This window comes from Panthera onca, chromosome B4 (assembly GCF_046562875.1).
Source record: "Panthera onca isolate mPanOnc1 chromosome B4, mPanOnc1 haplotype 2, whole genome shotgun sequence".
Lineage (NCBI taxonomy): Eukaryota > Metazoa > Chordata > Mammalia > Carnivora > Felidae > Panthera > Panthera onca.
This window is the reverse complement of record NC_138345.1, coordinates 21448927-21475955: the sequence shown is the minus strand read 5'-3', so window position 1 is coordinate 21475955 and position 27029 is coordinate 21448927. Positions and strand designations below refer to the sequence as shown.

General features: G+C 42.7%; 1 protein-coding gene across 2 annotated transcripts in view; it reads left to right on the top strand.

Annotated features, from left to right (window-relative positions):
• The window catches only part of CB4H10orf67 (chromosome B4 C10orf67 homolog), a 161576-nt gene that overhangs the window by 79553 nt on the left and 54994 nt on the right, over positions 1–27029 (top strand). For both annotated transcript variants that reach the window (XM_060659160.3, XM_060659159.3), the window contains exons 9-10: positions 13194–13253; positions 14227–14400. In XM_060659160.3, coding sequence (XP_060515143.1) covers positions 13194–13253; positions 14227–14400 — 234 coding nt within the window. The remainder of the gene's footprint in view (positions 1–13193; positions 13254–14226; positions 14401–27029) is intronic.

Genomic DNA, 27029 nt, shown 5'->3' with positions numbered 1-27029 from the left:
ACACAGAATCTGAGGCGGGTTCCAGGCTCCGAGCTGTCAGCACAGAGCTATTAGCACAGAGCCCCATGCGAGTCTCGAACTCACAAACTGTAAGATCAAGACCTGAACCAAAGGTGGACACTTGACCAACTGAGCCACCCAGGTGCCCCAAGAATAGTGGCTCTTAATGCAGATGAGCATGACAGACTAGTGGCTCAGGGTGACTGCCTCCCTCTATACGTGGCAGGGAGAGGAACAAGTTCCCCGATCCTGCCTACCATTAAGAAAATGTGTTCCATACAGTCCCGGACATCTGGTGGCCCTTTATAATCTCCTTATAAGTCACAGAGGCGGAGGGCGGACCTTGTGGAAGGAATGTTCCTTTGAGCAGGTGTTGTTCACAGTCCATTACCACGAAGGCCACACGCCCTGGCAGTAACTCAACCCCTCTGAAATGAGCAGACACATTTGTCTGCCTATGGTCGGGAGGTGTATTGCAGTCTATCTCAGAGGGCTGTTTCTTCTCCCTGGTTTCCTCTTCCCGAAGCGCCCTCTCTGGGTTAACTCCTAGTCATGCCTCAGGTCAGAGGTCAGATAACATCTCTGGGAATCCCGCCCCATTACTGCCCCAGACTGGATGAGGTGTTTATGGAGGTTTTTCTAGCACACGGCCCCCCTCTCGTGGCTCCCCTCGCACTGTGTACAGATGGCCCGTTGACTTCTCTGCTGTCTCCATCCGGTGAGCTACTGGAAAGCAGGAGCTGCGTCTTGTCCAAAGCCTACCATGGCGGCTGCCACAGAGTAGAGACTCAAACGTTTGTTAGGAGTACGTGAAGGAATGAATTTCAAAAATGGCTAGGTGTGGGGCACCTGGGTGGCTCAGTCAGTTGAGCGTCCAACTCTTGATGTCGGCTTACGTCGTGATTTCTCAGTCCGTGAGTTGGAGCCCCGTATCGGGCCTTGTGTTGGCAGCGTGGAGCCTGCTTGGGATTCCCTCTCTCCCTCTCTCTCTCTCTGCCCCTCCCCCGCCCTCTCTCTCTCTCCCAAATAAACTTAAAAAAACGATTAGTTGAAAACGACTTAACCCATACTATGACCTGAACTGCACAGAGTTTAATAAGCAGGTAGTACTGGGGCACCTGGGTGGCTCAGTTCTTTGAGCATCAGACTTCAGCTCGGGTCCTGATCTCATGGGTTCGGTTCACGCGTTCGAGCCCCGCGTTGCGCTTTGTGCCGTCAGTGCAGAGCCTCCTTTGGATCCTCTGTCTCTCTGTCTCTGTCTCTGTCTCTCTCTCTGCATCTCCCCCACTCAAGCTCTCGCTCTCAAAAATAAACATTTAAAAAAGTTTTTTAAAAAGCAGGTAATACTGTTAATACATGTATGTGACATAGCTACACAATATATCAACTAACTACAGTGTACTTTCCAGTATTACTTTATAGGTTTTGTTCCAATGTTTCTCAAACTTTTTGGTCTCAAGATCCCTTTTGCTCTGAAAAATTATTGAGTTCCCTAAGGAGATTTGGTTTAAATTGGTTCTATCGGCTAATATTTGCTGCCTGTGAAGTGAAAACAGAGTCAAATTATTTCTTGATCCATTTAAAAAAAGCAATAATAGCCTCTTACATGCTGACCTAAGTAGCATTATTTATGAAAATATTTTCCGAAACGAAACAGGTTGCTAAGGGTGGCGTTGCCTTACATGTTTGCAAATTTCTTTAACGTCTGGCTTACCGGAAGACAGCTGGATCCTTATATCTGGCTCTGCATTCATTCTGTCATGATAAACATCACAGAGCCTCTGGAAAACTCCACCCTACACCGGCGAGACCATGAGAGTGAAAAACAAGGTGACCATTGTCTTAGTATTATTATGAAAATAAGAATGACGTTGCAAAAGCCCTAAAGATCTTGGGAACCCCATGGATTCTTGGACCATGCATTGAGAATTGCGGCCTTAGTTACTAAGGGAAAACTCGTAGCCAGGTGTGATTAAGGGAAGTGTCTTTGTTCTGATCTAGTCCTGAGCCTCTCTCCTTTGTTTTTATTGAATTCATTTATTTCCTGACTCTCTCCCTTGACACCTCCCTGTCAGAATGTCAGGCTGATACAGTTCAATGAACAGAAGCCATTCATGCTGAGGTCAGGCAGAAAGCTCCAGACTTCCATTTGAGGAAATTGTCATGTATCTCTCATATGGTCGTAGCTGCAGTAAGCGTTCACTGTGGGTAACACCCGCTGCTGGGTTGTGCTGTTGTAATCCTAGATGTTGGGCGAGGGGCAGAGCCATAAGTACCGCTAGTTTGTGTGGTATAAGTATATAACGTTTATTAATAACAATTTACAAGAGTAACATGAGCAGAGGGGACACTCTCCCTTGAGCTTGTATTATTCCACCACAAGGTGGTCTTGGGCTAGGTCGGCAGGATGAATCATGGAAAGTGCTGCAGGAGAGGAATCCCAGCTCCGTAGCACTTTGTACGTTTATTGGGGAAGTCGGAAAGGGCACTGGGACCATCCAGGCACTTTGTTGTAGCGGGAGCTTCCGGCCAGGGAAATGCCCCGTTACGATCACCGAGACGTGAGCTCAGGGAAGTGGCACCAATGCCATCAGTGTCACCCAGAGAACTCACTTGGGTCCAGTTGAGCCATCTACTGGTCAGGTGGAGGACAGATAAGTAGCTGCTGGGCTGCGGGTTTCATTTTTCCCACTGGAAAGTGTGGTGGTTCCTTTCCTCCTCCGAGAAAAGAGAGGTAGATTATTCACACCTACACTTACTGAAGAAGGGGTCATCGTTGAGAGGGTGACCCACTTATCCTGCTTTGACCAGAGTTTCCCCAGGCTTAGCGCAGAGAGTCCTATATCCAGAAACCCCTCAGCCTTAGACAAACCAGGATTGTGGCTTCCCCTGATGGATAAAGACCTGAGAGCTCCTCCTGAGAACAGACGTGATTCTGCGTATCAACTCCAACATATTAAGAGTATTTGGAAGGAAAATTCAAACTCGTTGGGAAAGAGAGCCCAAACTTACACACACTATGTTGATCGGTGGGGGAAACTATCAAATAAGCTAGGCATTCACACCAACTCCCAGAGAAAAGAAAACAAAAAATTGTAGGTAAAGCATTATAAACATCTTTATAAATAAAGCACCAAAGGATTGACAAGAAAGGGAATACCAGGTCAAATCAAATGTCAAGGGAGACCTTAGCACTCCAGACTAAGTGTTCCTTTAGAGCACTCACCAGCCTGTACAAACCTGAAACAGAAGCCACAGCTGGGCGTGCTAGTGTGTGTGTGTGTGTGTGTGTGTGTGTGTGTGTGTGTGAAGAGGTGGTAGTAATCTCCCACGTGAGGCTAAGAACCAATGACCTTTTCTGCAGGGCAAATGTGAACCAAAACTAAGTCGGCAGGAAATAGGGAACGTGTGTGAGGAACAAAAGTGCTACATCAGTCATTGTTATATGCCTTCCATTCTTTCCTTTTTGGGTAGGAGAGGGTCTCTCGTGGTTAGCCTGTCTCCCACTGTGGTAGGTTGGCTATGGGGACTGGATAACTTGTCTTTTTGGTTCCTGGATCTTTGGATCAAGATAGACTATCTGCACCTGGACCAGATTTAGACAATGACATCTGGGCTTCCAGCTGACACAATTACAAGATGGGATTTGGGGAAGGCCTCGGGTGGGGATGAATGTGTTTTGCATATGGGAAACAATGTAAAATGTGGGAGCCAGAGGACAGATAAAGGTAGAAAACGAATTTGAGAAAGTCCAATGTACATCTGTGATAGAAACTCTCAATAAAATGGGAATAGAGCTGCTGATGGGTATCTACAAAACACTTAGACAACTGTTGTTATGTTTCACGGGAAAAGACTGAAACTGAGATCAGAAATGAGACAAGAGGGGCGCCTGGGTGGCTCAGTCGGTTGGGGGTCCGACTTCAGCTCAGGTCGTGATCTCACAGTTCATGAGCTCGAGTCCCGCGTCGGGCTCCGTGCCGACGGCTCAGAGCCTGGAGCCTGCTTTGGATTCTGGGTTTCCTTCTCTCTCTGCCCCTTCCCCACTCACACTCTGTCTCTCTCTGTCTCAAAAATAAACAAACATTAAAAAAAAATTTTTTTAAATGAGATAAGAATGTCTGCTCTTATCACTTCTATTCAACATCGTATTTTAGGATTTAACCAGTATAATAATGTAAGAAAAAGAAATAAACAGTATCCAGATTGGAAAGGAAGAAGTTTTATTCCTAGATGGCATGATCATCTATATAAGAAATCCTAAAGAATTTACCAAAAAGCTACTAGAATTAATAAGTGAATTTAGCAAGGTTACGAAGATCAAGATATAAAAATAGTGTAGTGCTGTCTACAAGCAATAAAGAATCAAAAATTGAAATGAAAACAACCCACCAACTTATAATAGCATACAAATGGGAAATGCTTATGGATAAATTTGACAAAACACGTACAAAACCATACAAAGCACTACGGAGAGAAATTAAGACTTAAACAGATGGAAAAACATACAATATTCATGATGGGCACAATGCATGTTGTAAGCTTTCAGTTATCGCCGGATTGTTTTATAGATTCGACACAATCCCAGTCAAAATGCCAGCAGGCTTTTTGAAAATTATTATTAATCAACCGTCTCCTCTAAAATGTATGTGGAAATGCACGGACACTGAATAGCTGAAACGATTTTGGGAAAGAACAAAGCTAAAGGACTCATACAACCTGCTTTCAAGAGTTACTCTAAAGACACGGTAGTCAAGGTACAATGATATTGGCATAAGGATAAGCATATAGGTGGATGGAATAGAATAAAGAGCCCAGAAATAGAGCCAGCGGGTCGTGTGTGGTGAATCGATTTCTGACATCCGTGCCCAGACAATCCTAGTGGGAAAGGATATTTCTTTCAACAAAGGGTATTGGAACACCTGGATAGCTATAAGCAAAAAATGAACCTCAACTCTTACCTCACACCTCACATAAAAATTAACTCAAATCTATCATAAACCTAAATGTAATAGCTAAAACCACAGAATTTCTAGAATAAGGTATAGGAGAGGATTTTGTATATGGGAAAAATATAAAATATTGGAGCCAAAGGGCAGAGAGATGTAGGAAAAAACATGTGAGAAAGTCCAATATACACTATGATGAAAACTTTCAGCCAACTGGGAATAGAAAGGGTTAAGAGGAAGACCACAATTAAAAAACTTTTTTATTTTTAGTTCATTTATTTTGAGAGAGAGTCAGTGAGCTCACTCTGTCAGTGCAGAGCCTGCTGCAGGGCTCAAACTCACGAACTGTGAGATTATGATCTGAGCTGAAATCGAGAGTTGCATGCTTAACTGGCTGAGCCATCCACGCGCCCGGAAATACAATTTTAAGTACATAAAACAGAAGGAAAAATAAAACATATCAAATATATGAAACACAGCTAAAGCAGTGCTGAGAAGGAAATATAGCCCTAAATGCTTACAGTAGAGAAGAGGAGGGTCTCAAATCAAGAACTGAAGTGTCTACCGCAAGAAATTAGAAACAGAGGAGCAAAATAAACCCAAATCAACCAGAAAGGAAGTAAATAATAATGATAATAGTGCTCTCTCTCTCTCGATCTCTCTCGATCTCCCTCGATCTCTCTCGATCTCTCTGTCTCTGACTCCTTCCCCACCCACCCAACGCTTCAGTTCACGTGCACACACTGATGAAAGGCCAAGTGAGCATACTGGGAGAAAACGGCAGTCTGTAATCTCACTAACCACCAAATCTGCTGGCATCTTGACCTTGAACTTCCCAGCCTCCAGAACCGTGACAAATAAATGTTTGCTCTTTAGGCCACCCAATCTGTGGTATTTTGTCATACCAGCCTGAGTATATTCAGATAGGACAGAGTCCAATTTATCAATCTTTCCTTTCATGAATTGTGCTTTGGGTATCATGTCTAAGAACTCTTTGCTTAGCCCTAGATCCCAAAGATTTTTCTCTTATTTTTTTTTTTTTCTAAAAGTTTATGGTTTTATATTTTACATTTCGGTCTATGATCCATTTTGCGTTACTCTTTGTGTAAGATGCAAGGTTTACATGAGGTTCATTTTTGGTGGCTACCGATGTCCGATTGCTCCTGCCCTAAATGTTGAAAAGGCTATTCTTCTTCCAAGGAACTGGTGTTGCACTTCTGTCAAAAATCAGTGAAAATATTTGCGTGGATCTATCTCTGGATTTACTGTTCAGTTCCATTGATTTATGGGTCTAGTCCTCTACGAGTACCACAGATCTTTGATTACTGCAGCTATATAATAAATCTTAATATCAGGCAAAGTGAGTCCTTCTAATTTATTCTTCTTTTTCAAGATCGTTTTAACTATTCTAGGGCCTTACCTCTAGGATAAAATTGTCTATGTCTGCAAAAAACCTAGCTGGGATTTTGATAGAAATGCATTAAGCTGGAGATCAATCTGGGGGAGAATTGACATTATGTAGTACATTGAGTTGTCTAATCCGTGAACACAGTATGTCTCTTTATTTATTTGAGTCTTTGAGTTTTTTCATCAGCATTTTATAATTATCAGCATACAGAATGTATGAATGGTTAGATTTATATCTATTTATGTTTCCTTTGGAGCAGTTGCAAATTGTGTTGCATTTTTAATTTTTGTTTCCATATGCCCATTTATTTAGGCCTTCTCTAATTTTGTCAGCAGTATGTTAATTTCACTGTAGGGGTTTTGCACACCTTTTGTTAAATTTATTCCATAGTATTTTATCATTTTTAATACACTTGGAAATGGAATTGGTTTTAGGTTTTATTTCCACTTGTTTGGTACTGGTCTATAAAAATACAACTTATTTTATATTAACTTTGTATTCTGCACCTTGTTAGATTCACTTAATTGTTACAATAATAATTTCATAGATTTCTTCAAATGTAAACAGTCTGCAGATTCTTGATATGTAAGCAATCAGGTCTTCTGTAAACGGAGACAGTTTTATTTATTTGTTTCTGATCTTTGTACCTTTTATAACAATGGCTAGGACTTGCAATAGAGTGTTGTGTAACAGTGGTGAGAAGAAGCATTCTTGTCTCATTCTGAGGCTTAGGGCATACTTTATTGTGTCATCATTAAGTATGATTTAGCCATAAGGTTTTTATGGCAGCCATTTGTCAGGTTGAGAAAGTTCCCTTTTATTCCTAGGTTTCTGAGAGTTTCTTTCATGAATGGCTGTTGAATTTTGTCAAATGCTTTTTTCCACAGCTATTGAAATGATGATATATTTTTTCCCTTGTACTGTAATGTGGCGAAATACCTGGGTTTTTGAACGTTGAAGCGATTTTGCATTCCTGAGATAAACCCCTCTTTGTCATGACGTTTTAGACCTTGTATATGCTACTGTATTCAATTTGCTGAGGACTCTGAATCTATGCTCATAAGGGACATTGGTCTCTAAATTTTCTTTCTTTCTCTGGGTGTGTGTTTTGAGTTACAGTTATGCAGCCTTCATAAAATGAATTTAGAAATATGTCTTCTCTGTCTTCTGAAAACAATTTTGGCGGTGTTAGTAAAGATTTGTCATTTCTTTCTTAAATGTTTGGTAGAATTCACCAATGAAACTGTCTGAGCCTAGAGTTTTCTTTATGTAAAAGTTTTTGATAATGGTTTTATTTTCTTGAATAGCTTACAGCTATTCACGTTTTTTATTTCATTTTCTGTTTTGTTATGTTGTGTTATTCAATTTGTTCACTTCATTTAATTACGTATTTGTTGGTATAAGGTTTTGCATAACATTCTCTTATTATCCTTCTAATATCTATAGGATCTGAAATAATGAATCCTCTTTCATTCCTGATATTAGTAAATTATGTTTTTGATCAGTCCAATTGGGGGTTTATCAATTTTGCTGATCATTTCAAGAAATTAATTTTGGCTCTAACTTCTCTATTTTTTTCTTTTTATTTCATTGATATCTGCTCTGACCTCTGTCCTTTTTCCAACTCTATTTCCTTGTTGTTTACTTTGCTCTTCTTGTTTCAAATTTTAAAAAACTGTTTATTTATTATTGAGAGAGAGAGACAGAGCACAAGTGAGGGAGGACCAGAGAGAGAGGGAGACAGAATCCAAAGCAGGCTCCAGGCTCTGAGCTGTCAGCACAGAGCCTGATGAGGGACTCAAGCTTGTGAACCTCCAGATCATGACGTGAGCCGAAGTTAAACACCCAACACACTGAGCCCACTAGGCACCCCGCTCTTGCTTTTTTTTTAAGTTTATTTATTTCTTTTTGAGAGAGAGAGAGAGCATGCAAGTGGGAGAGGGGCAGAGAGAGAGGAAGAGAGAGAATCCCAAGCAGGCTCCACACTATCAGCCAGAGTCCAGGGAGGAGCTTGATCTCATGAACTGTGAGATCATGACCTGAGCCGAAATCCAGAGTTGGATGCTTAGCTGACTGAGCCACCCTGGCGCCCCCGCTCTTCTCTTTTGACCTTCCCAGGGTGGAACTTTAGGTAATTGATCTCCGGCTTTTTATTATTTTTAATATGAGCATTTAAAGCGATTAATTTACCCCTGAGCAGCTTTCCACACGTTTTGATATCCTGTATTGTTACTCAGTGTAGAAAATTTTCTAATTTCTGGTTTCCTTTGTGATTTAGAACTGTGTTGTTTATCTTTTTTGTTATTGATTTCTAGTTTAATTCCATTGTGATCAGAGAACATTCTCCGTATGATTTGAATTTTTATCAGTCTGTTGGCAGTTCTTTCATGGCCAAAAAGCACAGTCTATCATGGGACTGTACCATATATACTTGAAAATGATTTATCTTCTGCCAAGTTGATGGGTGGTATTCCAACCTCTTTGTGTATTTGTATTTAAAGTGCTTATGTAATAGACAGAAAAAATTGGTTCTTGATTTTTTAAATTTTTTTTTTAACCTTTATTTATTTTTGAGACAGAGAGAGACAGAGCATGAACGGGGGAGGGGCAGAGAGAGAGGGAGACACAGAATCGGAAACAGGCTCCAGGCTCTGAGCAGTCAGTACAGAGCCCGACGCGGGGCTCGAACCCACCGACCACGAGATCGTGACCTGAGCTGAAGTCAGACGCTTAACCGACTGCGCCACCCAGGCGCCCCGGTTCTTGACTTTTTTACACATTCCAGCCATTTCAGCATTTTAACCAGATTGCTTAGTCTATCAACATTCAGTGTGATTATTGATAGGGGTGGATTAGGTTCTACCATTTTATTACTTGTTTTCTACATGTGCCCTCTGGGTTTTGCATTGTCATTTTTCCTCTGTTCCTTTGTTGATTGATTGGTTTTTACCTTTCTTTTCATATGTTTTAGAATCCCATTTTACTTTATCTGTTATCATTTTGGCTTTTCGCCTATCTTTCCGTGGTTACTCTGGCAATTATAATTTACATCCTTAACTTGTTGCCGTTTGGCTTAGAGTTAATTTAGGGCCATTTCGTGTAACATATAGTACACCTGAAATACGTAGGTTTGTTTATATAGATTTATTTCTCCATTCTTCAAGTGAAAGTTGTTCTATGTATTCTATTTACATCACAATTACAACTTTTGCCTTACTTTTTTTTAAAGTTTTATTTGTGTATTTATGTAATCTGTATACCCAACGAGGGGCTTGAATTCACAGTCAGCAGTTGAACATTCTACCTACTGAGCCAGCCAGGTGCCCCTATAATTTTTGCTTTATTATTTTATTTTCTTACAATTTTTGCTTTCAATAGTTGCATGTATTTGAAAGAAATGAAAACAAAATACTCTTACCTATTTACCATTTCTGATGATCTGCTTTCCTTCCTAAAGATTGGAGGCTGTCCCTGGGATCAATTTTCTTCGGTCTGAGGAGATTCCTTTAGCGTTTCTCATAGATCAGGACCGTGGTGGTGCCGTCCCTCTGTTTTTTTGTTTTTTTAATGTTTGTTGTTGAGAGAGAGACAGAGAGAGAGAGAGAGAGAGACAGACAGAGGGTGAGCGACAGAGGGGGAGGGGCAAAGAGAGACACACACACGGAATCGGAAGCAGGCTCCAGGCTCTGAGCTGTCAACACAGAGCCCAACGTGGGGCTCGAGCCCATGAACCAGGAGATCATGACCTGCGCTGAAGCCCAACACATAAGTGACTGAGCCGCCCAGGTGCCCCTCCTTTGCCGTCGACCTTGAAAGATACTTTCTCTCAGCACAGAATCCCGAGTCGACAGTGTTGGCTTCTCTTTCATTCTTTTAGCACTTTAGAGATGTCATCCCACTAGTTTTTCAGCTACCGTCCAAGTGTCAGTCTGTTAACAGGCTTTTCCTTGAGAATAGATCAACCACACACCCTTGTTGTGTGGCGCATTTGGGGATTTTAAGGACATTATGAATGTTCTATGCCATTTTTAAGAATCAAGCAATGAGTATCGCTTCTCGGCCTTTTGGCTAAGATCAAGTGAAGAATCAAGCAATGAGTGGCTCACTCGGTTGAGCGTCCAGCTTCGGCTCAGGTCATGATCTCACAGTTTGTGAGTTGGGGCCCCGCATCAGGCTCGCTGCTGTCAGCGCAGAGCCCTCTTGGGATCCTCTGTCCCCCTCTCTGCCCCTCCTCTGCTTACGCTCTGTCTCAGAAAAAAAAAAAAAAACATAAAGAAATAAATTTTAAAAAGCAGGCAGGGGCGCCTGGGTGGCTCAGTCGGTTAAGCGGCCGACTTCGGCTCAGGTCATGATCTCGCGGTCCGTGAGTTCGAGCCCCGCGTCAGGCTCTGTGCTGACAGCTCGGAGCCTGGAGCCTGTTTCAGATTCTGTGTCTCCCTCTCTCTGACCCTCCCCTGTTCATGCTCTGTCTCTCCCTGTCTCAAAAATAAAAAAAATAAAAAAAAAAACGTTAAAAAAAAATTTTTAAAAAAATTTTAAAAAGCAGGCAATGAACTTGGTTACAATCAAACTGCAGCCGCGTGTTGCAGGCGGTGGGTGGCGACATCGCCACCAATCCTAATTCCATCTTCAAGGCTTCCCTTCGCTGCAGGCATCGCCCAGGCATCAGCTAGAGATTAGGCAAAATTTATGCACATGGTTTGGGGCCGTGCAGTCTGACTTTCCTCGGGGTCTCCTTGCCTTGGGCCTTTCATTGGCTATGGCTGTCCTGAACTCTGTCCTCAGCAATCCCCAAAAGGCTGCGGGTTTCCCCTCAGTTTTAGTTACTCCCCCCGCCAGCCAGACCGGGCACCGCTCTCAAGTTTAAAGCCATTGTCTTCAAGTAATTGCTTTCGTATACTTTTCTCCAGAGTTTATAGCTGTCATCTGCGAGAGGGTTGGTTTCACAGCAGTTACTCGGCCGTGACCAGAAGCGTAGCCCCCACCTAATTACGCCTTCATAATGTGAATATTATCACGTCACACACATACACCCCCACACACTTAAAGTCATTCAGTGGTGCCCTCCTGCGTTTGAAATAAAATCCAAGCTTGGCGTGTTCTCCTTGATCTCAGCACACCTGCCCAGTTCTCCCCAAATGCAGCACTCCATGGACACCAGTTACCATCCCCCCAGACCTCAAGAGTTCATGACACAGACCTGTCTTCGGTTGAATTCTGCTCTATCTGTAGGTGACAACTACTTTTGAAACTCCATTGTAGTTGATGAGACGCTAGTGAGATGATCGGCTAGAGGTATTTCTCATTTTTCATAAGATTAGCCAGAATTAGAATCGCTGGCATTGGGGCGCCCGGGTGGCTCAGTCGGTTAAGTGCCTGACTTCAGCTCGGGTCATGATCTCGCGGTTCGTGGGTTCGAGCCCCGCGTCGGGCTGTGTGCTGACAGCTCAGAGCCTGGAACCTGCTTCGGATCCTGTGTCTCCCTCTCTCTCTGCTCCTCCCCTGCTCACGCTCTGTCTCTCAACAATAAATAAATGTTAAGGGGCCCCTGGGTGGCTCAGTCGGTTGAGCATCTGACTTCAGCTCAGGTCACGATCTCGCGGTCCGCAAGTTCGAGCCCCACGTCGGGCTCTGGGCTGACGGCTCGGAGCCTGGAGCCTGCTTCCGATTCTGTGTCTCCCTCTCTCTCTGTCCCTCCCCCGTTCATGCTCTATCTCTCTCTGTCTCAAAAATAAATAAACGTTAAAAAAAATTAAAAAATAAAATAAAATAAATAAATAAATGTTAAAAAAAATTTTTTTTAAATCACTGGCATTACTCGTAAATTAATATGAAAAAAGCTTAATATGATTGACGCATGCATTAATGATATATTATTTGCCCTTTGCAACAACACAGATGGATCTGAAGGAAATTATACAAAGTGATGTGAATCAGAGAAAGACAAATACTGTATCACCTTACTTATAGGTGGAATCTAAAAACAAACTTAGATTTGTTTTTAGAGAAAATGAACTTAAAGAAAATGAACTTAGAAATGCCAGAGGGTAGGGTGGGACGTGGGTGAAATGGGTGAAGGTGGTCAAAAAGGGCAAATTTCCAGTTATGAGATAAAAAGCGGTCATAGGAGCATCACGTGCAACATGGTGACTATGGTTAATAAGACTGTATAGTATATTTGAAAGTTGCTAAGAGAGTAAATCCTAAATGTTCTCGCCCGAAGAAAAAAATGTAACTGTGTGGTGATGGATGTTTTAACTACATTTATTGTGGTGATCATGTTGCAATAGAAGCAAATTTTGAATTATTACGTTGCAGACCCAAAACTAATATAGCGTTATATGTCAGTTATATCTCAATGATATGTATGATAAAAAGCCTTTTATGCCTGGAACCTAGAATTGATTCTTTAAATCAAAATTTCATCATTATATGATCGAAGTCTGGCTATTGAATTATCTGAAATTTCTTTGCAAATTTTATAAGACCTGGGATTTATAGCTATCGTAAAAATATATGAAACAAATTATTACCACAAAAGCAAACAATATATATTTCTCTATAGTCTCTATTATGCTTAAAGCAATGAACAAATGCTAATGACTTTAAACATTTACAATTTTATTTCTTTCTGTTCACCTCTTTTAAGTGTTTTTTTTCTGGATACAAATTTATCTTCTAATTCATATTCAACATTATAACCTTACATCCTCATCATAGTTTTAGCAGTCAAGGGGTCTACAATTCTATTCTTTCATTGCTTGAGGAAGTCTTCTAGAAAATTCTTTTGAATCTTTGCAAATGATAACAAATGATACGGGCCTTCCATTTCACAGATTAATAAACAGAAGGAGGACATGGAAACAAGGAAGAGGATTGAGAGCCTAAGCGTCAAGGTTTGCATTTAACTTTAAGTTCTTTTTTTGTCTTTTATTCTGTGTGTGTCTCATTTTGGCATCTGGGTTAAAGAATGCCTGCATACCGTACCGAGACTTTTCACTTTCCAAGATCTGAGTCTGAAGGAGAAAATGCTTAAAAGTGTGTATGGGAGGAGCGTCTGGGTGGCTCAGTCGGTTAAGTGTCTGACTTTGGCTCAGGTCGTGATCTCATGGTTCGTGGGTTCGAGCCCCGCGTCGGGCTCCACGCTGACCGTGTGGAGCCTGCTTGGGAATCTGTGTCTCCCTCTCTCTCTGCCCTCCTTCACTTGTGCTTTCTCTCTCTCAAAATAAATAAATAAACTTAAAAAAAAAAAAAAGTGTGGGTGGGAAACCAGCAGCAGGAAGGCTGAGATCAGTGAGAGGAATGTAAGCTGACAAGAAGGCAAACCTGGGGGTGCCTGGGCAGCTCAGTCGGTTGGGCTTCCAACTTTGGCTCGGGTCATGATCTCGCGGTCCGTGAGTTCGGGCCCCGCTCTGTGCTGACAGCTCGGAGCCTGGAGCCTGCTTCTGGTTCTGTGCCTCCCTCTCTGTCTGCCCCTCCCCTGCTCATGCCCTGTCTCTTCAGACTCCTGCCCCTTCCCTCCTACCTTCTCTTTCCCGAGCTCCCTACAAATCCAATACAGACCTCAAGCTGTCACTGCACCCCACTCCTCACCCCGCCCCCGCCTTTCCAGCTGCTTCCAGGAAACACTGAATTTGTTGGTATGTTTTTCTTAGTACAGCAGCATCAGGGGGAGGAGTGGAAAAACAGACCCAGCCTGCAAATTAAATCAGGCCAACGGGGAGTGTGGGACCGGGGAAAAGGAATAGATCCATGCTCTTTGGGAATGAACACTTTAGCCTGAAATGCCCGCTCAAGGGAGGAAAAGAAAGAGACGTGAATCGGAGGCGTGAAGCGAGAATAACAAAGTTGGTTGTTTTTGTGTGCCAGAGCTGGAGAACACTCAAGGAAAAAGAAACCTCTTTGTCTCTGTGGTCCTCACAACCCAGGATTCCATCCAGGCCTGGAACCATTTCAAGGGCACGCTTGCCCTCCAGTTTAGCGCCTGTTAAGACCAAGAAAGTTAAGACTCCGAAGAAATCTGCCAAGGAAGAACAGCCTGTGGTAAGAACTTCTCATACGACCACACGCCATGACACTTTGGTCCACAAAGGGCCGCCGTTCTGCGGGCACTGTAGCGACCTCACGGCCAGCATCAGCAAGGCGGCGGGTCTCACCCGCCGGGTCCCCTACTCTCTGTGCGTGCAGCTGGGCAGGGCTCTGTCTGCTCTTCTGTGCACCAAGGTGTCCTTGTTGGGCCCCTTGACTGCCCAAGAGGATGCCACCCTTGTCCCCAGGTTGGTGGTTTATTAGCTTCATCACTAAGGCTTAGTGGGTCTCTATTAAATTAGCAGGATAGAACGTCCAAAGCACGTTCTAGGGGGTATAATTTCTAACTCATTACTGCCCGATATCTGTCAAAAGCTTACTGAAAATTCCCTGAATTTTCAGGGCATGAAGGCTACACAGTCCATTTGCTCATAGTATTCTAATTAACGTTTGTTTATTTTTGAGAGACAGAGCGCAAGCAGGGGAGGGGCAGAGAGAGAGAGGGAGACACAGAATCCCAAGCAGGCCCCAGACTCCGAGCTGTGGGTGCAGAGCCGGACTCGGGGCTCGAACCCACGGACTGCTAGATCACGAGCTGAGCCGAAGTCGGACGCTCAACCCTCAACCGACTGAGCCCCCCGGGCACCCCTATTCGCTCATAGTATTCTAAATTGACAGCTGGATTAACTCACACCGTCAGGGACATGCACGCATGAAATATATGCTCTTCCTGTCCTAATCCGCTAGACCGCCACCAATCAGAGTTGCTTTTACCGGGCCTGCCGCGGTACCGCTGGTCCGTACAAGAGACCATGTTAGGAAGTAGCTTTGTGATGTGCAACCCACCCTGTCGGCTTCTTGTGCGGGCACTGAGGAGACACTCCTCCCCCCATCTCAGGAGCCCCACCTTCCTATGATCCTAAAGGGACCTTTCTGCTGTGAGTCATGGGGATCGTAATTCTCCCAGCAGTGACCCAGCCCGGGGGCACTGTGAATGGTATGACTAGTCAAAACTCTTTTTCCATGTGGAGTTTTTAGAAAGCTTAGAAGCCGGTTGGCGATAGGCACAGGCAACGCGCAGCACTTCCCAAACTCTCCTTTCTGCACGTTGCCCTGCTCTTCCTCCTTCCCCCACGGGGGGCAGAATCTGCTTCCCGAACGCTGGGGACCTGGAGGAGCAAAGCCGATTCTTGCTCCCGGGGCTCATCCGTATTCTAAATGCAGAGGTGCAGGCCTCTCGTGCCGACTTACCAGCCAGATGGCTCCCTGTTCCTCCCGAGCAGAGGAGTAAGCATGCAGGTGGAGGGAAAGAGTCACTCCCCCCGGAGCTGAGACAGATACTCTCCTCTGAAAGCACCGCCACTGGGCACAGAGTTAGGAAGCGTGCACAACTGGAAAGCAGTATAATTTCCGACGGAGGAGAATCACTATTTGGGGGGACATTTGGTGCATGGCTGACCAGCGCCTGGGTTCTAGAAGTGAGATGTTTAGAATCCAGTACTTGGGAAGTTTTTGGTTTTTTGTTTGCTTTATTTGTTTGTATGTGTTTTGATTTTGTTTTGTTTTGATTTGGGGGGTTGTGTGTGTGTGTGTGTGTGTGTGCAAAAAACAAAATGAAAAACCCACCCCCTGGTGTGAGTGTGCAGTGTGGCTGGCTGACCCGAATGGATAGAGCAGTCAGACTGGATGGAGGGATTCTAGCCCAAGCCTGGGATTCGGGGAGCCTATGGCCGAGGCAGTGTCCTGTTTCAGAAGGCGCCATCAACCGCCGTGATGGTGTCAGTCCCCTTGGCGATCGTGGCTGAGGAGAGTCCGGGTCTGAGGCTCTGAGCAGATGGCAGGACTGCAGAGCAAGGTCGGTGACTGGGACAGAGCAACCGAGTCTCTAATCTCGCGATCACCGCCCCTGGGAGAGCTGCCCCATCCCTGCAGCAAGCCCAAGGCCCTAACTAAGTCCTGCAATTGCAGATTAGAAACTCCAGTGTGCTCAGTTTACAGATAGAAATTGAGAGGTCATAGAAATATGACCTCAAGGTCATAGCCATGAGGGGCAGAAACAACCAGTTGGTCTCACCCATAGAAAATACACTGTAAAGGAGAGACAAAGGCAGACAGGATCTCACAGAGGTATCGTTCAATGAGATGTTCTGTTAGGGTCACAGTCTTTCCTTCTGACTAGAATGATTGTTGTTTTGATGTGGCCAAAGCCTAACTGTGTGCCTTGTCAGCTGGAGAGACTCAGAAGTTAATGTTTAACCAGCAAGTAAAAATGAGACCGGAGCGGGGGATGGGGGGAGATGACGTAAGCTAGTGTTTGTATATTTATATGAATTGGCTGGATTGTAAAGTGAAATATATTTTTCTAGTTCACCAGTACGTCTATTACATGCACTTCTGTTGTTAATATTTTTATCGCAAGTGCTCCTTTATATCACCTTTCCACGTGGTATATTCCCCACTTGAGATTAACTTTACGTATCATGCACACCGGTTATAATTTCCCTCTTTTTCTCTTTTAAATATTTTATGAGACCGGACTCCTTAAAACTTTCAAAAGAGAACGAAAATTGTTTGAAATTAAAAAATGAAAAAGAAGCCCAGCCGGCTGGATTTCTTAAAAATCGCCTCTAAAGGGTTTTGTAACATTTACCGCATGGAAAAGCCCAAAGAGAGAGCTTGCTGAAGGAACTTTTTACATCAGTCACTTATCTTATCTAATTAATCATACTTATTTTTTTGAAATCTGTGTCATTCGGTGGGAACAGTGCACATGCTTCACACAGAGGAGGACACAGTGATAAACTGAGTGTTTAGCCAGTCTGAAAAGCATGATACGAACATTGCTGTTTGATTTCTATTTATGAAAGATTTCACAATATCAAATTTGTATTTGGACAGTGTTTTGTGTAAAGTTTAGTTTTTGATATCCGTAAAACATTGCAAATACTCAGGTTTCACATAACAAGGTTAGATTGGCTTCCCAGGGTTTTTGCCTGCCCCCCCTCCCCTGCCGCCCCCCTCCCTCCCCCCGGGTAATTAGTTAATTAAGGTTGCACCCAGTCAATGATTCCCTGGAAGACTTCTGAGCTTCCACGGGGTAACCTGGTCTGTGCTCATGGAACATATGGTGTGTGCTCCGATCCGCAGAAAGCATCAGGACCTTCTGTGTGGGAAATGGGACACGGACAAAGTCAATCCTGTTCCCATTCTTAAAGTTCACTCAATACAAAGCAATTTGTACCGCACAAAGGACTTCAACAAAAAGTCGAGAACGTTTTTCTTTTCCCATTTAGACATTGTGGGGTAAAATGGTTTTTGCAACGGTTTTGCAAATTATGACCATATGCACCCTGCACGCTGGTTAATTTACTAAAAAAATATTATTATAGGGTACAGAATGATTGTTATATAGTATTATAGGCTAGGTAGGTGAGGGAAAAATCTTTCTGAAGTTGACCATTGCTCTCTCATGCCACTCTTTTATTTGATTAAATTGCACATGAAGTTTAATTAATTTTTTTAATGTTTATATTTGAGAGAGAGAGACAGAGACAGAGAAAGAGAGGGACAGTGTGTGAGCGGGGGAGGGGCAGAGAGAGAGAGAGAGAGAGGGAGACAGAATCTAAAGCAGGCTCCGGGCTCTGAGCTCTCTCAGCACAGAACCCGACTGCGGGGCTCGAACTCAGGTGCCAGCGAGGTCATGACCTAAGCCGAAGTAACGACTGAGCCACCCAGGCGCCCCACGCATGAAGTTTAAAATCCACATCCTCAGGGACGACGAAAATAATCTAATCTGTTTATTGTTTCATTATTTCATTCTTTTCCCCTTTGGCTTCCTTTGCTAGAGCGGTTCTGCCCAGCAAGGCGGGAAGGCCTGCATTTTGCTCGCTGTGGAGCTGGCCGCCTGGGCGGCGGTGTTAACGCAGAGCTGGGGTGATTCTGCGCATGTGCGTGCTCTTCAGAGGCTTGTCAAGCAATAGTCACCGTATTTGGGTAGATTAGGTTGACCCAAGAGAATTTGCCTCATCGTACCAGATCTTTCTCTCCTAATATAACTTTAAAAGGAGAAGATTACAGAAGTCATACCTTACACCTTTTTTATTTCAAAATCAGATTTCTCACGTGCCACTAAAATGAATTCATCCTTGGATTCTCTCTCCGAGACCGAAGTTGGCAAGCTGAGCGATATTATATTCAGAGTTCAACCGAAAGGTGGCTTTTACTTTCTACATCGTCTTATTCTGAGTAGTTCGATGGTAAATTAAATACATACTTTCAGGACATTTGGAACAGAAAATAATATTCATTATTCGTGGCAGGAATGAAAAATGCTTTTTGTTAAGAATCGCATAATGGATTTGCCTTGCCTTTTCGTTTATTTTTGGGGGGACCAATGATAGTATTTTCTTTGTAGGGCTTATGATATTTTAGAATAGCTTAGGTAAGGACCCAAGATGTTGCTGTGGGAATCAGGAAAAGATAGATTTGAGATTTGTATCGATATCTATACTCCCCTAGGCACGCTCGGCCAGGGGCAGTTGCTAGGTCCCATAATATCACCTTGGTGGTAACAGAAGAAGTGTCATCTTGACATTCAGGAGCCCATAAGGCAGCCATCTTGCCCCTCGCTGCATGGTGCTGCTTTATTCCATTTGCTTGGATGTCAGCTGTGGGTTTCTCTCCAGTTCCCGCTGGCGGTTAAGGCCAGTCTTGAACACCAGGTCATTTAGCCAGAGTCCTGGTGCTGCCCAGACTTGGGTCTTACCCCCAGAAGACCGAACATTTGATATGCTGTCACTCATCCTAATTGCCATTATTGTACGTACCCATGCTGCTGATTGGTGCCATGAATGCTGTCATAGAACTCAGTGCTATAGGACTGCTTCAGTGTGGCTGCCGGCCAGAGTCAAGCCTGAGGTAGCTGCACCCCCACGGACACTGGCATTGGACTACTGGCCACCCTCTTTGGGTCTAACTCTGCTAACTTGTCAGTTTCTCCAGCCCTGAGCTCTTCAGGCCAGATCTCCCCCAGATCCCAGCTTTGTCCTCACACCCTGGGGATAATTTTCCAACACATCATTTTTTTTTTTTTTTTCTTAAGGCATATGATTTCATGGAAGATGGTATTTAAACTTTTCTTTATTATTTAATATCCCTTTGTTTTCTTTTCCTATAGTCTCTGCTTGTTCGTTAAAAAAGCCCTGAACTGGGGCGCCTGGGTGGCTCAGTTGGTTGAGCGTCCAACGTCGGCTCGGTCACGATCTCACAGTTTGTGGGTTCAAGCCCTGCATCAGGCTCTGTGCTGACAGCCTGGAGCCTGTTTTGGATTCTGTCTCCCTCTCTCTGCTCCTCCCCCACTTGTGCTCTGTCTCTGTCTCTCTCTGTCTCAAAAATAAACGTTAGAAAGCATTTTTAAAATAAAATTAAAAAATTAAAAACCCTTGAACTTATTAAAGTTCTTTGTCTTCCCTTACTTATTCATTTAGCACATGTTACTCTTAGCTTGCATATCTGATCAACCTTAGACAACCGGTGATATTTCACTGAATTGATTTAATGCCAACCAAATCCAAAGAGTTCTTAAGGATTGTTAGCTCATGCAACTTTATTAGGGAATGAAGGCACACTTTTATTTGGGCTTTTAAAAATCTTGAAAATAGCTTGAAGATCTTCTTTACCAATCTCAATGTGGGATCCATCCCTCTGCCGAATATATGAATATACATGAATATATATGAATATACATGAATATACATGAATATACATGAATATACATGAATATATATGAAAGTATATGAAAATATATGAAAATATAATATAATATAATATAATAAGCAGTTACATACAACATATGCCATGAAGCGTTATGGAGTTCAGTGAATCCATTGGCTACATGTATATATACGGTGAGCCCATATTCAGTTTCAGGCCACTGGAATTGATTGACATGGGCCTAGACAATCTAGAGTATAATTCTGGTTAGGATACGCAACATTTCTATTGGTTTACATTAAATAAAGCATAAACATATTTTTAAATTAATTGCCTATGTTAGGATTAGAAAGATTTTAATCTACAGTTTTAGATGTTTCCAACAACCATTGGAAGTGTTAGGAGAATAAGTATTAGGAAAGCGACAAAAAAAGATTTTGGACTGAAGCACCCAAGTAACTGATGAATAGGAGACCAATACAAAGTCACTGCAGTTTTTAGGAGCCTTTGGCCATCTCCTACCAAATCGCTTTGTCTTAGCTGTGAAGATAGTGTTTCTCAAGAGCTCTCCAAAAAGTCATTATGAAATTCATGGCTGCCCATTTACCTTGCTTCAAATGCCCCTGGAGAACCTTTCCCAATGTGTCTATCAAAAGTACAGTCCTTGGAATTCCTAACATGTTGCATCCCTCAAATATTTTGAAGTTTAATATATTTTCATGTAAAAAGAAAAAAAAAAAACCTGATATAATTTGTCACAGCAAGATTTGCACCTGACATCTTCACTTATACCATTTCCCCAGAGCTTTCGTTTCTTAACATAGATCTGGTAAGTTTCTGTCTGGTATCATATTCCCTCTTCCTGAAGGACTTCATTTTGCAGTTCTTACAGTACAGGTCTGCTGGCAATGAATTCTCTGTCTCTTGATTGAGCTTCTCAAATTTGTGGTTTGATGTCTCTCATTAATCTCTGACCATTATCTCTCGTTATCTCTTTTGCCCCATCCTCTCTCCGTTCTCCTCCTGAGACTCCAGTTACACGTATGTTAGACTGATACTCTCCCACATCTCTTGAATATTCTGGTCATCAGTTTTGAGCTATTTTTTCCTCTCTGTGTTTCAATTAGGGGAATTTCCTTTGTCTTACCTTCAAATTCACTAAATTGTCTTCCTCAGCTATATTGAATCTACTGATGAGTCATCAGAGAAATTCTTCACTTTGGGTGTTGTCTTTTTCATTTCTAGTATTTCCATTTGACTCTTGTTTAATACTTATTTTTCATCTTTCTGCTGAAATTCCTTATTTATAATCATCCGTGTCATTCACTTCTCTAGATTCTTTAACATTGTAATTATAGTTATTTTAATGTCCTCACCTGATAGTTCCAAGATCTGGGTCATCTTTAAAAAAAAAAATTTTTTTTTACTGTATATTGATTTTTGAGAGAGACAGGGAGACAAAGTGTGAGGCGAGGAGGGGTAGAGAGAGAGGGAGACACAGAATCCAAAGCAGGGTCCGGACCCTGAGCTGTCAGCACGAACCGTGAGATCATGACCTGAGCCGAAGTCATATGCTTAACCAACTGAGCCACCCAGGCGCCCCCGGGGCCTTCTTTGAACCTGATTTTGTTGATTGCTTTGTCTCCTGACACTAGGTTTTCTCTTCTCCTTGCCTTTTTGTCTCGTCATTTTTGACTGACCAGCAGACATCACGTGTAGACTAGTAGAAACTGAAGTAAACAGTATTCACAGCTGGAAATGGCGTGCCTCTTCTATCAGATCGCTATTGTAAGGGACGCAGCCAGTCTAGCTAGAAGTTGAGTTGACTTGAGTTGGGTCGTGGCTGTGGTTCTTCTTCATGGACCGCACGCAGCCTTGACGTACCTCTTGGGGTGGATGTGCACTTGGGATGGGAGCCGGAGGAACAGAAGGCTTTTTTCTGAGTGATGCGCCACCCTCAATTTCAGCAGAACCTTTCTGCTTGTGCCCCAGGGTAGGTCTTTCTCTGTGCTCCTATCCTTCCCTCAGTAGTTGGCAGCTATTGCTTCCGTAAGTAACACAGAGGGGGTTCCCTCTTGTTCTAATCCCGACCAGTCTTTGGGGAATGCCGTGTGCCCGGGCCTCAGAGATGAGCTCTGTCAGGATTCCTGCCCCTCCTCTCTGTGGTGGTCTACCTGTGCCTGTACTTGAAGCTGACCTTGGGCGGGAGGTTCCCATCCCTCCTGCAGTAGTAGGAACCTCCCCTTTGTATTATTACAGACTCTAAAGGCCTAAGACAATTGCTTTCCAGGGAAGGAAATGTTTCTTTTTATTTTTTTTTTAATTTTTTAATGCTTATTTATTTTTGAGAGAGAGAGAGAGAGACGGAGTGCAAGTGGGGAAGGGGCAGAGGGAGGGAGACACAGAATCTGAAGCAGGCTCCAGGCTCCGAGCTGCCAGCACAGAGCCGGATGCGGGGCTCAAACCCACAAGCTGCGAGATCATGACCTGAACCGAAGTCGGACGCTCGACCAGTTGAGCCACCCAGGCGCCCCAGGAAATGTTTCTTTAATTTTCCCTCTTGCCATACGATGTCTTCACCTATGCCCTGAGAACAGGAAGGTTTGCTGCCCTCCCCAGCAGTTGAAAGTTTTTCCTTCCTAGGAAAGAAAGCCCTGGGAGAAGTGGGTGGGGCCTGGTGTTTCACACTTCTCCACCCATCACCTTCTTTGAGTCTGATTGGCCAGAGAATTTGCTTCCCCTCTCCCAGGGCCTTAAGACTTGTCCTTCTCTCCCAGGCAGGGTACTTTCGCCTTAGCATCAGCCGATCCCCTCCTAAAGTCTACACCATCAGCAAGTTTCCTGCCCTGCCCTCAATTGTCCCCATGAGCATCTGGCGGGAGATGGGGCAAAAAGCTGAGAGTGAGTGTGAACTCTCCCTGTAACCTGTGCCCCCAGCTACTCGGACTGCTCTGTAACCTGTCCTTGTTCTTCAATGGTTCTTCACATTTTAGCTTATTTTTCTTCCCTGCTTGTGTTGCAGCTGGCATGGAACTGCTTCTGCTGTTCGTGCATCACATCTCCCATCGCAGGGAGGTCCTCTCTGGAATTCATGTTGCCTGGTTGTGACCTCAGTTCTCTGACAGGTCCAAGAAAGGTTGTGATTTTTAGCATATCTGGGTTTTCTCGCTAATAGTACGGCAGTGGCTTTTTTTTTCTTCTTCATCCTATGTGGGATGCCGGAAGTCTGAAATTTTTTTATAAAACATTCATACATTTTCTCAGTAAAGAAATGTCAAGAGAAGAAAGTAAAAAAGAATCCTGCACCCAGGGATAATCACTAAAAACTTCTTGCGACCATCCATTCAGACAAATCTTGACGCATATTGGCACACACAAGATACAGGGGACATCCGTCAGTGACACTCAATGTATATAATCAATTACGGACAGTGTTTTACTCCACGGAAGTAGCATCATTTACTTAACCAATCTCTGTCAATTTACTAGCGCCTTCCAGAGATGTTGTTTCTATTCTTTTGCTACTAAAAACAATGACTTCATCATCTTCGTTAGAGCCATTTCCATCGTGGAAGTTTTGGTTACAAATTTCTTAGAGCAGATAGTTTGATAGAAGGTGTGTACGTAAAGTCTAGGATGATCCGGAGCCAGGCGAGGAGGCCAAACCCACAGACACTTTTGTGGCCTCCCGGGCCTTTGAGAAGACGTGCTTGAGATTTGCATATTGCCCGGATCAGCATGGATTCTGTAGGGCTTGGTAGCCCCATCGTCTACCAAGATGTTTCAGAGCCTCCCTGGTAGAGGGCACATCAAATGAAGACTTGTCTCATTTTTGAGAGAATTCCCTAGCGTAACAAGTTTATAGAAGAAAATTCACTGGCGATATATGTAGACAAATGTTTTGTTTTTACTTTTGGCCTGTACAATGGTGAGTGCTTGCTTGCATACAGCCTCATATCTTATTTCAATGTTCTTAATCCCCCCGTCTGTTTTCTCCCAACTGGCAGCACGGAGGCTGGTCCTCCTCTCTTCATATCCTTGTCATTCCCCCTCTTCCCTGCCAACCAGCACCCACGGGCCCATACTGGTGTTTAAAAATAGCTGTGCTGCTTAGAAGGTAAAAAGAAGAAAAATGTTAACATAAAAGTCAAGATTAATGACATTTAAGGGACAAAAGATTACCTTTGTTCATGATGAGTTAGAAAGATTGTTTTGATGGTAATCTATTTAGTGGTTTAAAGGAGATGCAAGGAGGCATTCAGCCCAGAAAGAATGGCCAAAGTTTCAGAAAAGGGATATTTGTGGAAAGTAGGAGAAATAAGAGAATGTAATGACTCATTGACAAGAAAAGAAGAAAGTGGATATGATAAGGAATATGGTTAATTAATCCTATGGTGATTAACAAACATAATTGCACTGTAGTTATTACAAACGTTGACTCTTGATTCCTAATTTAGAAGATTATATCGATTAACTGTTGATTCTTAATATGTTTTACGTGCAAAAAATGGAAAACAAACTTAAGAATTACAACCTGTCATAAATGAACCTTGTCTCTTCATTTTATGGTTTTTTTAAAATTTATCAATATACATACACTCAAAAGAAAATGGGAACTATTTACCATAAATTATTTCTAATCACAATTTTTGGTTATTTTTACCATTATTTACCTTACCTTTTCCTACTTAGGAAGTTATCTACTTTTGTATTAACATTACCATTCATTTTCACCTCCATCTATTGCTCTGCAGTCCAATGTTTGCACCTGACAATGAAGTAGCCACAGAAAGACCAGCATGCATATTCCAGAGAAAGTGGAATGTCAGCAGCTGACAAAACAAAATAACAGTTCAATGTGGACAGAGCCAGGATTCAATGTAACGTGCTGTGGCAAAGTTGAAAGTTCAACTCAAACTGGAGAGCAAACACTCTGGTCTACGTGTAGTGCTTCGTTGTTTTGGGTTTTTTGTGGTTTTTGTTTTGTTTTGTTTTTTTCAGTGAAAAGAGACGCTATCTTGGTCATTGTTGAAGTATTGTCTTTTGGGGAAATGGAATGATTATTTGCTTTATAGAAGATACGCTTTAGCAAGGGTCTTATCTTTAGTTATTACAGAGTCGATCATTATATGAGAGGCAGGAAAAGAGAGCCTTGAAAATTGGAACTAGTGTTTACTACACGTGAATTTAAACACAAAGACTTTCATAAACTTTCAATTACAGGTATCACTTTGGATACAGTGACATGAGTAAATATAAATGTCTTTCTACATGGGAACTTATTTTGTTTTACCAAACTGTTTTCCTAACTTTTTGTGGATTAATTGTTAAAATTTGGGTTAATTTTTTCTCCGTTAGCATACTGGCAAGTGCCCTCCAAAGCTTGAAATTCTTACCCCAATGGTTTCCTTGGTCCATTGTTAACCAGGTGGCAGTGAACTTGCTCTCTACTCCCTGTGCCTAGGAAGAGAGGCAGTTCAAGTGGATGGTTCCCTTTGAAAAAAAATAGGTGGAAGGATTCTAAAAAGTGCATGCCACGGTCACTTTGGTGATCCTCACTTTTTTGAATCCAAGAAAGGCTAATGATAACAAATACTTCTCATTGTTCTTGTTAAATTGGTGCTGTTGTACCTTAAGATTTCGGTTTTGTCTAGCTTTCTGACACAGGGGCCTTGGGAAGACTGAGTCACAATGTTGGTAGCGGTAGTTGGTGGTTTCATCTAGGGGGTTTGAGATACTGTGTAGACAACAAAGGGAACATTTATTTGGGTAGTTCTCAGACCACTTCAAAGGCTCCAAAGAAAGGAAACTAATTTTCTCATCAGCATCATTGATTGCTACAAGAAAATAAAGCAGGGTTTTCAAAAGGAAAAACATTTCTGAATCCTAATTCTTATGTCCAACTAAAGTCTCAACTGAGTATGTAAGAAATATAAAGATCTTTTTGAACGTGTAGAAACTCAAAAAGTTTACCCTACGTGGAACCCGTGTAAAAAAATTACTCAAGAAATACTCCAACCAAACATAGAAAGAATCCAATATGCAGGATGATATGGACACAGGAGAAGGAGAAAGTAAGTGTGACTCAGAGGGAAGGGAAGCTAGAAAAATGAAACGTTGTAGCATTAAACTAGCACTTGGAAGCCCCTCATTCAGGGGCGCCTGGGTGGCTCAGTCAGTTAAGTGTCTGACTCTTGATTTTGGCTCAGGTCATGATCTTACGGTTCATGGATTTAAGCCCCATCTTGGGCAGTGCGTAGTCTGCTTGGGATTCCCTCTCTCTCTCTCTGTGCCCCTCCCTTTCCCTCTCTCCCCTCCCTTTGCCCCTTCCCTGTTCGTGCTCTCTCCCTCTTGCTCTCTCTCAAAAATATATAAACAAACTTTCAAAAAGGAAGGTCCTCCTTTCAGTGGCAAAGCTTAGTAACAGGTTTACATTTCCTTCCCTATGGAGCCAATGACACTACTTGGTCCTGTAGTAAATAATATTTGCAAAACCACATTATACTTTTTAGAATCAGTGTGTAGATAAAGTGTAGGACACTCCATCATAGTTCGAGAACAATCCCATAGACATTGACAATGTAAAAATAACATTCCTTCCAAAAATTGGGAAGTTGAGAGAGTGAAGGGTATTGGGGGGGAAAAAAAGACTAAACAAATTTCCCATCTTTCACACCAGGGAGTTGGTAAATCACCATATAGAAGTTTCCATATATCGAAATGATAATAAAGGCCACTATGATAAAAGCTAAACCCTTGCAAAATGTTAAAACCTTGTGAAGGAGAGAAGGTGGAAAGTAATGTGAATGCTTTAAATTCTTAACCTTTATTTGTGAAGAAGCCCAAATCAATAAAGGCTATTCTTTATTTTGTAATAATGTTGAGAAAAACTAAACACGGAATGAATGAACGAAACCCTTAGCTTCTGAGAA